The 16908-nt window shown below is 36.8% G+C and overlaps 1 protein-coding gene across 2 annotated transcripts in view; it reads left to right on the forward strand.

Annotated features, from left to right (window-relative positions):
- Positions 1-804: 804 nt before the first annotated feature.
- LOC130244954 (coiled-coil domain-containing protein 9B) overlaps positions 805-16908 on the forward strand; it is a 58735-nt gene continuing 42631 nt past the window's right edge. The window contains exon 1 of one of the 2 annotated variants that reach the window (XM_056477545.1): positions 805-899. In XM_056477545.1, coding sequence (XP_056333520.1) covers positions 822-899 — 78 coding nt within the window. In that variant the 5' untranslated portion in view covers positions 805-821. Of the gene's footprint in view, positions 900-5635; positions 5841-16908 lie in introns of those variants that run through there. The other variant, XM_056477546.1, reaches the window with a different exon arrangement.

The raw sequence follows: 16908 nt of genomic DNA on the forward strand, positions 1-16908 counted from the left end.
GTGTTGAATTTGGAAACTATGGAATTACTATGGTACATGCACAAGTTTGTATATGCTGCTTTCAGCTGTCATTCTTGATGTTTTCTGTAAGTAATCATATATATCATATATTCTGTAAGTAGTCATATATATATATATATATATATATATATATATATATATATATATATATATATATATTATATGTATATATAGTTGAAGTCAGAATTATTAGCCCCCTTTTCATTTATTTGTTTTTTTTAAATATTTCCCAAATGGTGTTTAACAGAGCAAGGAAATTTTCACAGTATGTCTGACAATATTTTTTCTTCTGGAGAAAGTGTTATTTGTCTTAATTCGGCTAGAATGAAAGCAATTTTAAATTTTTTATGAACCATTTTAAGGTCAAAATTCTTAGCCCCTTTATGCTTATTTTTTTGTCTGTCTACAGAACAAACCATCATTATACAATAACCTGCCTAGTTACCTTAATTAACATAGTTAAGCCTTTAAATATCACTTTAAGCTGTATAGAAGTGTTTTGAAAAATATCTAGTCAAATATTATTTACCGTCATCATGGCAAAGATAAAATAAATCAGTTATTAGAGATGAGTTAATAAAACTATTATGATTAGAAATGTTTTGAAAAGAAAAATCTTCTCTGCTAAACAGAAATTGGGGAAAAAATAAACGGGGAGAATAATTCAGGGGGGCTAATAATTCTGACTTCAACTATGTGTATGTATATATATATAAGTAAATCATATGTTTTCTGTGCATATCTATAATATAGTATTGTTATTATTTGTTTCAGCTGAGAAAAGCACCCCGTGAGGAATCATGCAACACCATGAGCCACTCATCATGTTCATGGGCTTCTATCAGAACGATCGATATTTTCTGGATGACGAGTCTCATGTGAGTGTTTTAACACTTTTTGTTGTGTTTACCTTCACGCTGTTTTTATTGGCCCACTGCTCTAGAACTGAACGTGAATGGATTGGGTAAAGTCAGCGGTCAATCACTCAGTCAATGGCCTTATATAGTGATGAGTGGCATGAAATCTTAAAAAGACAATAATATCGTTTATCGCTATATATTTTGGTGCAATATATCGTACAAAAAAAATGCACATTGTGACAGGCCTAAACATTAGTCCTGTTTTGAATCTGCCGCTATGCTGACACATAGACATAGGCATTTGTAGCTTCACTGAGAACGATCTCATTTGAATTTAAAGAGCCCATATTATGAGTTTTTGAAAATGCCCTTCCATGTAGTGTGTAACACAGCTCAAAGTGAAATGAAATATCCAGCTAAGGCTTAAATCTGTAAGTGTACAGTGTTTAAAACTATTGATTCATCAATAAAAGAGTCGTGCTTCAAATTAATCATCTTGATAACGAGTCTTTAGACATTTCGGCGTGACGTCCAATTGTTGCACGGTCAAACTCGGGAAAATTGAAACCCCCTGCCCACAAACACAGTAGCAAAGAAAAAGTGTAAGACAAACACTGTAGCAGATCCTGGTTTAAACAAGTCATGTAGGTGCTGTGCTCAGCTGGATATTACTGGAAGTGTGAGGGGAAGGTTAGTGTTATTTTCTCTACCCAAAGATAAAACTGTGAAGAGTCAGTGGTTGAGGTAATTTTTCTGATGCTTACAATGGGAGATTCGTCGGCCGTTTGTTAGAGGAAGGATCAGGAAGACTATTGATGTATGGGAGCTTGACATGAACTTTACAGTACACAGTTCACGGGTCAGTTCTTTCCTCCATTTCACAAGTGTAAGTAAGTGCGATTAAAATGGCTGCCTCCTTGTTTTCTCTTGCATGCAAATTATATATTTAATTGTATTTTGTTGCTTGTAACGCGTGTACTGTATCAGGTTAACTCTTTATATTCTCATATCGCGTCTAATGCAACGCTGAAAACGCGACGCGTGCTGCTTTGTTTATGGATTTAAATGTGTTTGTGTGCTTGCGTTCCACTGCCGTTTGTCGTTGCTATGGACACCGTCAGCTGTTCTTACACACATGCAGCGGTCAAGGTTCAAAATATTTCAGCTTTTGCAACTGTGTGGATTCATACTGAATGTGTGTCACTGCTTTACTTATGGTTAAGTGTTTAACTGCATGTTGGCGACCTGGGGGTTTCACAGACTGTACCAAAATGCTGAGGACCTGGGGGGTAAATTACATACGATTACATGAATAACAAACGAGAGGGTGGTGGGAGATGGGTCTGAAATACGGGAGACTCTCGGAAAAAGTTGTATGTTGGCAGGGGTGCTCACATACACTCTGCACTCTGACTACTTCAATATTGTTGATAAGCCATGGTGGGCATTGCACTCTTGTCTCGCGCTGAACGCAGTCGACCAATCGCAACAGTCTGTCATCGGACCAATCAGCGCAGATTAGCTTCACGCTAAGGAGGGGTTTGGGAACAAATGAATCGCTGAAGGAATCATATGGGAGTCGCTGGGATAATTAGGTAAAAATAAATGCATGCTATAGGACAATGAAAGTGTTTTTTGACCTTGCATGCAGATCAGCATGTTGTTGGAGACCCCCAAAACCAAAATATGGCCCTTTTTAATGTATAATATGGGCTCTTTAATGACAGACATGCAGTCAAACAAAAAAGGTATTGAATCTTTTTTCTTTAAAGATTTACTTATTTGTTTGTCTATCTCATCTGTTTTTTTTATGTTCATTTTGCATATTTAAAAATGTAACTCATAAAATCTCTATATTTTTTCATTAACTTTTTGTTGATGATAAAATTTATTTTTCTAATTCATATTTTTACAAAATGTTACAAAATTCATGTTTTTGTTTCTCATTAATTCTGTTTATGATGTGTAGTTGAATAATCAGTTTGTTTTAAAGTGTTTAATTATGTATATATCAGGGTTTCTGTGGGGTCTTAAAGTCTAAAATAAAAAAAATCTAACTTTTAGGCCTCAAGTCTTAAACTCGCTGTTCTAGGTCTTAATACTTTTGCACAGGTCTTATTTTTCTGATGTCCATGTAACGCTACATCTAATGCTCATTTAAATTATTTTTTTTGTTGTTGTTGTTGCTTGGTTTTCTTTATTTCACTAGTCCTAATGTAATTTGCAGTATTACAACTACAAATGAGACCAACATGCAATAGCCAATTAGCTTTCTGTTATTGAACTCAGTGTGTGCGGTGAATGTGACGTCATCGCTGTGTTTGCGGAGGTTCGCTTTTGGCAAAGAGCTTAAAGTCACTTAGTTAGCTTTGTGGTATATGCTCTTTGCTTTCGGTGTGTGCGACATGGTTTCGGCTGGCGGAGTGAACAGTTTGCACGGCACCGTGTTTGATTTGAGTTGAATATGAATCACTTTGAAGAGATTTTGTCTGAAACAGGTACGACTGTACAGACATCTTTATGATCTGTCCATGCGTGATCATCATAGAGATAACCAGGTGACCAATAATTCTTAGCTAGAAAATGCAACAGCAGTGGGAAAAGAGGATAGTTTTTGTAAAAGTTTGGAAAAACCTGAGGGATAAGTTTAAAACAAAACAAAAAAGATGCCATGGCAAAAGCGGAGACCCAGGTGGTTTTAATATTACAGAATGTTTTTCTACCATTTATAGGTTTTACACTGATGTGTATATTGCAATTTTGAATTTAAAACAATTTAATAGTTACAAACTAAAATTAAGTAACAAATGATGTCTTTGATAACTGGAAAAGAATATATGAACCTATCGGTTTACAATATACTCATGCCCTTTTCAAGGCTTTATTGGTGATAATGGTCAGGAATGTTGGTCCATTATTTTTTTTTAGCTTATAACTAGAGGACAGAATCCAGCCAGACAGTAAATGTGAATTGCTGAGTGGAAAAAAAATCTGTGTTTTTAGTACTTTTTTTGCTTTTATTCTTGCCACAATTGTAAAGCAATCCACTTTCTCTTGTGATTGATATATAACTTAATAGGTAGAACTTTCTGAGATATGAACAAAAGCGAGCGATGCATTAAAGTTTATTTTAAAAAAATCTTGAATGGTTGTTTCCCAGAGATGGGTTGCGACTGGAAGGGCATCTGTTTTATAAAAACGTGCTGGATAAATTGGCGGTTCATTCCGCTGTGGCCACCCCGGATTAATAAAGGGACTAAGCTGAAAAGAAAATGAATGAATGAATGGTTGTAAAATCCTTATAATCATTAAAATAATTTATAAAAACAATAAAAATAATTTGTTTAAAAATAAAGAATATCACAACGGCGAACGCATCAAGTATAAAAGCCTTGTCCGATTCGTGAGCTGCGACCACAGTCGGCGGAGGTCCGCAATGCAGCGCCAGGCGAAAGTATAAATTAGCCTTAAGATGTTTTTTTGTTTTCTTCCTCTCTGTAATTTAATGGTGCATCTAATCTGTCTTTAGTACTGTTCATATTAAATAAACTTATTTCACCACTAATTTTATTTAGCATTTTCTCTCGCGTGTTTTTGATATTGTTGTCAGAGGCTAAATTATTATATGCGTTTGTTCACATGCCAAAACATGTCTTTTTGACTCAAGAAGGTCCATACTGACTCCATAGGCAGATACTGATAAGATCAGGGCCTGGTGTGTGGACTTTGGGGGTTTTACGATGTGGTCACATGTTGATTGGTCAGTTTGAATGTCTCAGCATTTGGGCTTTAGTCACATGGTCAAGAAAGATACAAAATAGGTGGTAAAACGCTGCTCTGGCTCTTCTCTTTTCCTGGCCTGGCTTTTCCTGGTCTGCTTTCCTCCTCTGCTCCTCTCCTCCTCTGGAGTCTATCTTCTCTGACTCTACTGCAGTCAGGCTAACTTCTGGGCCTGTTCTCTTTGTCTCTCTCTCCCTCCCCCTGTGTCTCTCCTTCTACCTCTGTTAACTTTAATTTTACATTTAAGCTGGATACAATTTATATCATATGCTTTATCATTTCATATTTGATCATTTTATACAGTTATTTTATAATTAATTCAGTTGTAACCATAGAGAATTATTGTCATTAAATCAACTCATTTTCAAGTATTTGTGAATTACTTTTGATTTAACATCAACACTTAATTGCTCCATATTGCATACAATACAATCACATAATATCAACGCTCTCCCACATTTATAGCTATTATTAATGCCCTTATTTCCGTCGCAGAAGATTGGATTGACTAGAATGTACAGTTTTTTACCATCAATACTGATAACTTTTTAGTCATTCAGCAGAACTACAGTTTGAACCGCTGGGGTTAAAACCCAATCTTACATTGTGATATAGCTCTTAAATTTAATACTTAATGGTCTTAAAAAGGTCTAATAAGTCTTAAATTTGACATTATGATATCTGCAGAAACCCTGATATATGCAAGTATTAATGTATATATTTATATATTTAGCTTCTTTTTTTTATAAAGAAAGTTTCTCAAAGTTTACAAAGACAAATGTCCCTATAGTTAAAGAATCGCTTTCAAAAACACAGATCTCTGTCATTCTTTGAAAAAGAAGCAGCATGTTAATGTGACGTATTGGGTGTGATGCAGAGAATTGCGTTGAGGGGTAAGGCAGCAGACGTAGGTGGGGGACTGAGGGGTAATTTTAACCATGAGCGAGAGATTCAGAGACAGACAGAAAGAGAGAGAGAGAGGGAGGCTGCGCTGTACGGCTGAGTGGCCGGATCCGTCAGCAGGGCTTTTCTTTGCGCTCAGGGATCTTGGCTCGCAGCCCGACTGGCGTTTTTGTAATCAAGGCATGATCCGGGACTCCATGCGCTTCTTCCCTGAGCCGCGTCGGCTGCCTGCCGCTTGGAAATATCCCAGATTCCCCTGCTGACATGAACAGAACTGTGAGTGCCACTGTTTCTAGCTTTTTCTCCTGCGCTCGCACTCTTTTCTACACATTATTTCTGCTCTCTGGATCCTGCGTACTCCGGGACAAATAAGGATGTAACGTGAGCTTTGCTGTCAGACGTGCGTTTGTCTGGAGAACGAGGCCTGGGTTTGGGCACCGTCAGCTGATAGTTGTGTTATTTGACATGTGATCTGTGCAGATGAGTGGGAAGCGCAGCTGGAATGTTCCCTGTCTCTTTGCAGCACTGATGATTCACGTTGGCTGGATTTCCCTGCGTGTTTTGTGCCTCTGAGAGGTTTGTTTTTGTCCCCTGACAACCAAAGTCACTGAGGGCTGCACACTTCCCTCTGCTTCTGTTTAGGCTTTTATTTTCTTGTTATGATTAACTGCTGAAGCTTTTATCACGATTATGCAAAAAATATACTTAAACAGGTATGATAACTAAAAATACTTTATTGTATAAAGAATTATTAGCCCTTCTGTGACATTTCTACTCTTTTAAAATGATTTCCCAAGTGCTGTTTAACTTGGAGAAGATTTTTTTCAACATAATAGTTTTAATAACTCATTTTTAATAACTCATTTCTTTTGTTATCACAGTTTTGACAGTACCTAATATTTTTTTTGCTATTTTGCAAGGTGCTAGTATTCAGCTTAAAGTGCAATTTAAAGGCTTAACTAGGTTAATTAGGTTAATTATGCAAGTTATTGGACAGCAATGGTTCTGTAGCAAACTGAATATTTTTTAAGGTTTTTGACTCGTATAAAGCATAAAAATATCAGAATATTTTTCAGATATTTATGAAACATGCTAAGAGAACAATGTTTATCTAAACTCCAGACTTGTTTATCTAAAAAACAATGCTAAAGTCAGATATTCTGCTTTAAAATAATGTGTGTCACGTGCTGGAATGGCTGTGTTTGTTTTGGTTTAACCCTCCCAATGCCAGTTTAGCCACTTATATTTCAGCACCCCGGGTTGCCTTCATGGAAAACAGCACATTTTATTCATTTAGTCACGTACCCGTGACTGAAATGTGACACCCGGTGGACAGTAGCAGACTCTGAAATGAGACGCAGATTCAGAGTTCCACATGAGGTGGTTATTTATTAGCAAATGATATAAATATTACAAATGTAAACATTAGGTGAGCAGGTTACATTGTAACCCCGTGTCCTAACAGCACGCTATGTGAGGAGATTTAAGCAATTTGATAAGCAATTTGGCTATTTGCACCAGACGAGACATGACAGAAATTGTAAATACAACCATTCAGAAGCACAGAATAGTGCACTCACTTCACTCCAATGAAATAAGGTTTATAATCTAATTAATACAGATCAAACCTATTTAACTTTATTAAATGTATATGCTGAATCACTGATATGTGTTGGCTTGCACTTAGTCACAGTTCTAAAGTTCTATTTCAAACGGTTTATTTTATTATCAAGATCTGAGGTGAACTATCTGCTGCTGCTTTCAGTAGTATGGCAATAAATGTCATGTAAAACAACATCCAGACTCACATTGTTAGCATTTAACGCTGAGTAAAGCACATGAGCTGTACCTGAGGTTTGTCCTTTTGTGCACCTTTAAGAAGGCTTATAATATTGACACGATTAGTTTTTACTTTTAAAAAATTTATTATTATTTGTTTTTTCTTTAAAAAAAAGACTTTTCAGAAGGAAGTACTTATGAAAATAATATTTTGGGATCATCAGTTTTGGGAAAAAGAATAAAAAACATTAATTATTTTGTCTTCAAACATTTATCATCTAATAAAAATGTGTAGCAATATTTTTTTCAACCTAAAACACAAAATATGTGTTTTAAAGATTGCTTAAGCACCTGATTTCCATGCAATACCTAATTAAGTTTTTAAAATGGTGCTGATTTAAAAATGCTTGTTAATTTTACAAAGAGTGAGAAAGAAACAAAGCATAAAACATTACATTTGGTTGGAGAAAATCAGAAACTGTGTGTTCTTGTAAACATGCATGCATTTAATGAGATTTGCTTTACTAAAATTAACACACAAGTAAATACTTTAAGGAATGATAAGCCACTTTTCTTTGTTATACATTAGACATATTTATACTTCTTATAATCTACTTAAGTGACCCTTATGTTTTCAAAGACTTCTAAAGTCATATAATCACATGCAAATCACATGGTAATTGCATGGTGAGTTTTTCTTCCATGAAGAAAGTAAAAGTCACATTACAAATAATAAAATCCATTTATAGTGCTCAAATTTCTTGTTGCAAGAGAAAAACTGACTGAAATTTGAGTTATTTATTAAAAAGCCATAGCTATTAAATCTCATCTGCAGTTGCTCGTATATAAATATATGGATATTTTCAGCCAATAATGACTTGTATTTTGCAGAGCAATCACAGAAAGGGGATAAAGGATGACTGGATGATTATTTAATGCTTTCCCCTTTTAATAAAGTGCTTTCAGACACATTTGAATGATTAGTCTGCATGTTTTTCCCACTGAGGACCTGCAGACTCTTACTAATGTCAATATGTGCTTAGTCGAACAAGAATGCTGGGAATCTTAACAAAATAAAATGTTGTCAGTAGCAGCAATTATTTTGCTGATCTTAATCGCTTTAAAACGCTGCATTGCATCGGATGTGAATCTGTTAACAGATGTTGCATTTTATGCTCATTGCATTTTAGTTCTCAGTTTGAAAATTCCTCACTTTTTGCATTAGCATATATCAGCTGCTTTGTAATGGGTGGGTTTGTTATGCTAATCTAATATGCTAGTCATGATGTAATTTATTTTGCGGCATTGTGAACATTTTAGACATTTTAGCAGTAATTTTCAATGAACAAATTACTTCTGTTTAGTAGAATTGCCTTGTGATCTGTATACACTGCAACAGTGTTTTTGCTGTTTTCCTGTACAGATCTTTAGATTGTCTGTAGAAGCAAACTTGATATGTAAAGTGTTACAGAAACATTAAAAAGGCACTTGTTGCTGATACTCTACCATCACTGTAAAGGTGATATAATGCACATTTAAATTAAAGCGAAACTGCTAATTTTAAATAAACATAGAGTTAAAGTCAAAATAATTAGCCCTTCTGTACAATTGTTTTAAAAATATTTCCCGAGTGCTGCTTACTAGAGACAAGATTTTTTTTCAACATTTTTTTCAGCATAATAATTATAATAACTCATTTCTAATAACTAATTTCTTTTGTCTTTGCCATGATTACAGTAAATAATATTTTTCTAGTTATTTTGCAAGATACTAGTCCAATTTTAAAGGGTTAACTAGGAAAGTTAGGGTAATTGGGCTGGTCATTGGACAACAATGTGTATTAATGTAGCCAATCAAAAATAATTTTTCTTAACTCTAATAACATTGACCTTAAAAATAGTAAAAAACAAAACAAAAAAGTATACAAACCAAATTAAAACAAATAAGACTTTCTCCAGATGAAAAAAATATAGGTAATACTGTGAAAACTTCCTTTCTCTGTTAAACATCACTTGGGAAATATACATCACCTGACAAAAGTCTTGCCGTCGATCCCAGTTGTAAGAACAGCAAATAATAACTTCTAGTTGATCATTTGTAAAAGTGGCAGAAGGTCGATTTTTCCAATAGATCATCTGTTGAACTGCATCCCAATCATCACTAGTACTGTAGAAGACCTACTGGAACCCACATGGACCCAAGATTCTCAGAGATATCAGTCAAGTTTGGTGAAAGAAAAATCATGGTTTGGGGCTACATTAATTATGGGGGCGTGTGAGAGATCTGCAGAATGGATGGCAACATCAACAGCCTGAGGTATCAAGACATTTGTGCTGCCCATTACATTACAAACCACAGGAGAGGGCAAATTCTCCAGTAAGATAGCTCTCCTTCTCATACTTCAGCCTCCATATCAAAGCTCCTGAAAGCAGAGAAGGTCAAGCTGCTCCAGGATTGGCCAGCCCAGTCACCAAACATGAACATTATTGAGCATGTCTGGGGTAAGATGGAGGAGGTATTGAAGATGAATCCAAAGACTCTTGATGAACTCTGGGAGTCCTGCAAGAAGGCTTTCTTTGATGATTTCAGATGATTTTATTAATCAGTGATTTGAGTCATTGCAGAGATGTATGGATGCAGTCCTCCAAGCTCATGATGGAGTCAGACACAATATTATTTCTGTTTCCACTGCAGCCTGACCACATATTCTATACTGGACATTATTGAAGGTTCAGTGACCAGACTTTAGTCTAAGCAAAGTCAGACCTTACTGTCCTAATGAAATCAGTCAAAATCAAGATATGATCATATTTTTCATATAGGCTTTAAGCGTAATCTAGAGGTTTTTACCTTTCATTTAAGTCCCTTCTGATATCAAATGGTCAACTAGAAGTCCAGTTATTATTTGTTGTTCCTAAAACTTGGATAGACTTTTGTCAGGTTGTAAATATATTTTAAAAATTGCCTTCAATTGTCAGTAATTTTCCATGCAGTATTGGACAAATCACAATGTGCAATTAAAATAATAAAATGTCTGTACTCCATAGTGTTTTAAAGTCCATAGCATGTCATCTGTTGCATGCTTTCAATTTGAAGTGTGTGCAGACGCTTGTGTTTGCATGAGTCATTGTTCGGCTGAATAACATGAAGAATCTCTTCACATGAAGTGACTGCAGGGAACAGCGGCTTCATTTATTCCCTCTCCATTGAACAGATGAGGTCAGATGTCAGTCTGAGAGTGGATGTTAGCCAACAGTGATTATTCATTATAATTCAGTCTTGAGTTCAGTGTGTATTTTCACCTCATCCCACATTTGCTCTTGAATTCCTCTGTAAAATCTGTGTTGTTTGAGCAGAACAGTGATTTTGGTTATATGCTGCACATTAAGGGTGTCAAGATGAATTTTTTTAGGGTGCATCCCCTTGAAGACGAGCATGATTTAGTATCGGTTTAGTAACAGATCATAGTGGGTTATTTCTGAGGGTTTTCTGACATTATCACAGAGTTGCGAGACGCACATGCCTACATTGGCCTGCACAATATATGGTTTCAGCACCTGTATTGCAGTGTGCACATCCGCAATGATCAATGTTGGGTTTATTGTAAAACACACATGCTTTGCAGAGTAATTGCAAGGTTTAACCATAAAGTTACTAAAATGTTTATCATTATATGTTTTTATGTGTATGTTATGTTTTTATATGTCATTATATGTACGTCCGGATAACATATTATGGCAAGGGAGACGAGAGTGCTTTAAGTAATTACAAATGTTTCAACTATTTAAAAAAACACCCAGATCTGGGCACATTTAGCTGCTTGTGAGTTTGTTGGGACAGTCTATCACTGACAGTGACTACGTGTTCATGACATCAGTAATCAAATTATTTACCTTAATCCAAATAAGGCAATAATGTGATTAAAGTATTTATTGAAGTTTTAGAACTTTTTGAATATTACTTTCATGTTCCCGTGTTACATGTTATAGTACACAGAGAATATCATCTTTATTTGTATAGCGCTTTCACAATGTAGATTGATGTAGAAGATCAAAGTGAATTGAAACAGTGTCAGTTCAGTTTTCAGAGTTTTAAGTTCAGATCAGTTTAGTTTAGTCCAGTTCGGTTCAATGTGTTTTAATATTCACTGCTGAAAGTCCAAACACTGAAGAGTAATCCATTGATGCGCAGCTATACAGATCCCAAACCATGCAAGCCAGTGGTGACAGCGGCGAGGAAAAAACTTCTCCAATTGGCGAAAGTAAGGGATAAACACCTCGAGAGAACCCAGGCTCAGTTGGGCACGACCATTTCTAATATGGCCAAACGTCTTGTGCAGAGCTGCAGTCTAGGCGCTGGAGAACGCTGGACGTCAGCGAAGACTCGTCCGCCCTGGAGTCTCATTGGAATCAGACGCATGCTTTCTACTTCTCCATGACCACCACTGCAGCTGCTCAGGATACGGCCTGGTCTGGGATTCCAGAAACCTTGGGATCATCTCTTAACAGGTTTTGGATCGCATCAGTGGCACTGCATAATCTCTGGGGGCCTCAGGATGAGTATGCCCAGGTGGAAATAGAGAATAAAGAGAATAATTAGCATAGCTGCTGTTCATAGTGTATATAAACAAGATGGGTGGAGCACATTCATGCATCATACCACTATGTGATGCACTGAGTGTATGCTTTACTAAAAAGATAGGTCTTTAATCTAGTGTTGAACTGCGAGAGTGTGTCTGAGCCTTGGACGTTATCAGGAAGGCTATTGCAGAGTTTAGGAGCCATAAATGAGAAGGCTCGACCTCTTTTACTCGACTTTGCAAATCCAGGTACTACCAGAAGCCCTGAGTGTTGCGATCGTAAAAAGCGAGTTGGATTGTAGCGAGACAGAAGGTTGGTTAGATAAACAGGAGCTAGATTATTTAAAGCTTTATAGGTAAGAAGCAATATTTTAAATTCAATACGAAACTTAACAGGCAGCCAGTGTAAGGAGGATAAAATTGGGGTGATGTGATCAAATTTTCTAGATCTGGTAAGAACTCTGGCAGCTGCATTTTGTACTAGTTGAAGTTTATTAATAGAGGATGCTGGGCAGCCAGCTAACAGAGCATTACAGTAATCCAGCCTAAAAGTCATAAAAGCATGGACTAGCTTTTCTGCATCTGAGATGGATAGCAGACTTCGTAACTTAGCAATATTTCTCAAATGAAACAATACAGATAAATGGCCTAAATTGCGCGGATATCACAGCTGATCTATGATAGATGTGGTGGAAAAAAATTGTGTTGCAGAGTAAACATGCTTGTGTGTGTGTGGATCCACAATGATCGCTGTAACAGCCGAGAGAGGTTACTTTACCTCAAGCAAGCAGGTAGAAGGTACACGCACACACACACACCTTCCCCTTACCCCTACCCCCGTGAAGGGGTAGGGGTTTCCCAATTCTCTTTAGCTTGAAGGCGTAGGGCGAAGGGGAAGGGGTGAATAGACCTTCGAACGAAGATTTTTCAGGACCACACTCAAAACCAAGGGGTAAGAAAATTTCGCTATCTATAATCCACAATAATAACTCCTGTATAGTAGTCCCACAACATTCTGACACTCGATGACTCCGTAATCCCCTGTCAAAAAAGTTAAATGGCTGGGAATGAGCTTTTTACAATGTCTACAATAATGTTAATGTTGTTATGGTGTGTTTACATAGTTGAATATGGCCACTGTGTAAATGCACAGTACAGTTACGATCTTATTGCCACATTTGATCATTATGATAACATAATATATGCCTTCAGTGATTTCCTGAAGATAAAAACCAAAAAATAAAGGAACTGGAGTAATTACAGCAGTCACGATCATCTGATCTCATATGAAGCTAGAGGTCGCGATGACGTGTGCAGGTGCTGTAGGGCTGTCCCATTTCTTAGGGGTAAGTTTTGAAGCCCTTTCCCTTCACACTCTGTTTCAAGGGGGAAGGTGTAGGGGTACAAAAATAGAATTGGGATTGGGCCTTAGTGTTAAGCTGCTTTGATTCAATTCAATTGACCTTTATTTGTATAGCGCTTATACAATGTAGATTGTGTCAAAGCAGCTTCACATAAAAGGTCATAGTAAATAGGAACAGTGTAGTTCAGTTTAGCTCAGTTCAGTGTGGTTAATAATCACTACTGAGAGTCCAAACACTGAAGAGCAAATCCAACAATGCGCAGCTCTACAGATCCCGAACCATGCAAGCCAGTGGCGACAGCGGAGAGGGAATAAAACTTCACTAATTGGCGAAAGTAAAGAAAATCTTCTTTGACCCAATCTACATTGTAAAAAGCGCTATATAAATATATATAAAACATGACAGAGAAAGAGCAGCAGAGCAAAGATAAAGTTTACAGCTTTCATTTAATCTCCATAACGGTGAAATAGGGGCTCATGGGTTTTGCTGTAGCAGTTGTCTGCTTTTTAAGTAACGTTATTTAGATCGTTTTAATTACACGCACTCGCCTCCCTCGCTATAGTAATAATCAAAATAACTGCAGCTTTGTGGTTTGAAATTCGCACCTTTTCAAATTACGATTTTGGTTTAAAATTGATTAATCGTGCAGACCTAGTGTGAGTAAATGATGGGGACATTTTCGTTTTTTGGGTGAGCTGTCTCTTTTAGAGTTCGAGATCTGCATCAGTTTTCCAGATAAGACAGTGTGTGTCTTTGGAGCTCCAGGAATGAGATCTTATTCTGTTTTTCTTTCAGTTTTTATCTTGTATGCATGAATTTGGTTTTCCTGCATGTGAATTTGCCTTTTTTGCATGAATTATTATCGAGACTAATCTAGCTCCACCTAACTAACCTCTGAGTGTCTTTCTTCTTTTAAAAAAAACAAAGGAAAATGTAAGAATGCTGCTAAAAACAGCTGTTAGTTTCCATTAGTATTTTTTGTTCCAGCATTTTCCCCATCATTCTTGAGAATATCTTGTGCTTGTATAGCAAACAAAAATCATAAAAGCTTAGAAACATTTGAGTGTGAGTAAATGATGAGGCCATCTTCATTTCTGGGTGAACTATCCCTTTCAGAGTCAGTGATCTGCATCAGTTTTCCAGATAAAAGCGTGTGTCTTAGGAGCTCCAGGAATGAGATCTGACTGTTTTTTTCTCTCTCTCTCAAATCTTTGCAAGCCTCTTCAGATCCATATTTGCTGTGTGTAGGAGTAGCTTTGGCCTGGAGTCGGTCGGGTTATTTCAGATGATGAAGCCTGTATAAGTCCTCACTCTCTGACGATTGCTGCTTGATTTTGCTGTTGTGTAACGGTGAGGTGGTGAATAGGATGCTGTGCTCAATGTTTTCTCTTCTGCTGTGTGGTAAGGGCTGTTTTTTTCCCCTGGCGCGTCCAGCATGTGCCCTTTTGCCAACTCTGGAGCCATTTAAAGAAACTGCAGTTGCTCAGTTTGTGTGAATGTGCTGCTGCGTCAAATACAGCACAACCTTCAGACGCAGACAATGCAATGTCGTATGCAATAAAAGCTAAATATGTGCAGTGAATGCAGTTCTTTTCTGAAGATTGTTTTTTTAATCAAATAGTTTTCCTTTATTTGTATTGTTTCTGGATGCAGTATTAAGGATTACATTGTTTTTCTGATTTAAAAAAATCTAATTAATTTAAAGCTTAATAATTACATGATGTAACATTAAACAGTGTAGACACTTTCAATGTATGCAGCTTTCAATGTAGGCATTTTTGTAACCCTTTTTACTTTGTAGAATATGCCAAAGCAGCTTTTTATCTGTATGAGTTCTATTTTAATGGTGAAAGTAATGCATGCCTTAGTAATTTAAAGTTTGCACGTTCTCCCCATGGTGGTGTGGGTTTCCTTCGGGTGGTATGTATGGTAAATATGGTAATTTCAGATGTTTACAACAAAAGCATTTATTTATTATCATTAGCTCTAGGGCTGCACGATTAATCGTATTATGATCACGATAACGATATTTGTTGCCCACGATCAATAATTAAATATTGTCGCGATTTTACAGTATAAAGACTAAGACGTTATTTTAATGGGTGGAGTTTACAGATTGTACCGCATCACAAGCATAACTGCGTCTAGTGTGCAAGTGCAAGTTTTTTTTCCAGGGAATACAGTGTGGATCTGGTAGCCTTTGCTCCTGTTCAGTTTAAACTTTCCAAGGTAACACAATAAACCTCATTAACCACCTTAAAAGCCATAACAAAGTTGCTGTCATCAGTGGGTTAATGAGCTCAGGAGAATTCTGCTTTGCGTTTTTTTATGCATTACTAACATCACTAAACCAGACAACACTTGTTTTATAAGTTAACCAAATATTGGTGGAGATTCAGCAGAGATTCAAGACTAGCCTATTTTATACATTAAATAATGAAATAGATAACTAATTTCCTTTATTTTTCGATCAGACCATGCACTTTATTCTGCTTTACAGTTTTAATACATGCTTTTTTTAAAATAACATTTGGTTTAACAAATATTTTAGCACATCGGAAGTAATTACATTTCCTGTCTTTTGATTAAAAACTTTATGCAAAGGATTTATATGAAGAATGATTTATAGACAGCTTACATTTTAATGTGTACATGTGTGGATTAAAGGAAATATATTTCCCACTTCTGTAAACCTTGCTTTGCCTTCAGATCGCTTCAAATAAGTTTTAAAGGTTCAAGACACCCTGGAGTACTTTGATTTTTCTAAGATTTGTGTGTGTGGATCAGTTAAGACAACATTAGCACCTGTCAGCTTTAATTGTGGGGAAAACTGGATCATTTTGAGCTTTTGTCAGCTAATTTCATCTTCCAGGTTTAAAATAATTATTGGGCCAGGATCAAAATCTGTGACGTATTGCAAATCTGCTAGTGGAGTGATGACACGTCAGTTTCTCATTATTATTCATAGCTGAGTTTTCCTATCCTATGAGAAGAGCCTGCTTCTTAATTATTCATGACAGCACAGGCTTTCCGAGGGCAAGGCAGACCTGCTAGTCTGTGAGACCCAAGTCCGCGCATGGCAAGCAGTATTTAGCTGTCTAGCTGTCCATTAAGGGTCGAAAAGATATGGATTCGTTTCCATGATTCACAGGGTTTGTTGCATGTTTCTGTCAGGGCCGATACAGCAAAGCTGTTGGTTTGCGGCATGCATTTTTGACTGGAGAGCTGTACGAGATTAGGAGAATGGCGGACTTTGTCTTTTATCAGTTGAGTTCGTTACCATTCAGACACATCACCTATATCCGTGCTTCTGCGTTCACCTATGTTTAAAATCCTCCAGATTACCGGCAGGGCTATTGGTTGAAATAGGCAGGGCAAGAGACGTGCTGCATTGCTGTCCACTGTGTCTGCATTCAGACCCGGGGATTGAGGAGGAGAGAAGTCCTCCTCATTTAGTTATTTACATGATTGCATTTTAACTTTGTAAACTATAAAATCATGCGTCTCCTCAAGGATTGTGTCTCATTTTGTGACAACAGTTGTTCGCTCCCCTCTTTCATCCCCTGCTCTGCCGGCCACGCCCTCTGCTCGCAGCGCTCCACGCCCATCATGAAGCATTTTT

Source organism: Danio aesculapii, chromosome 17 (genome assembly GCF_903798145.1).
Source record: "Danio aesculapii chromosome 17, fDanAes4.1, whole genome shotgun sequence".
Taxonomy (NCBI): domain Eukaryota; kingdom Metazoa; phylum Chordata; class Actinopteri; order Cypriniformes; family Danionidae; genus Danio; species Danio aesculapii.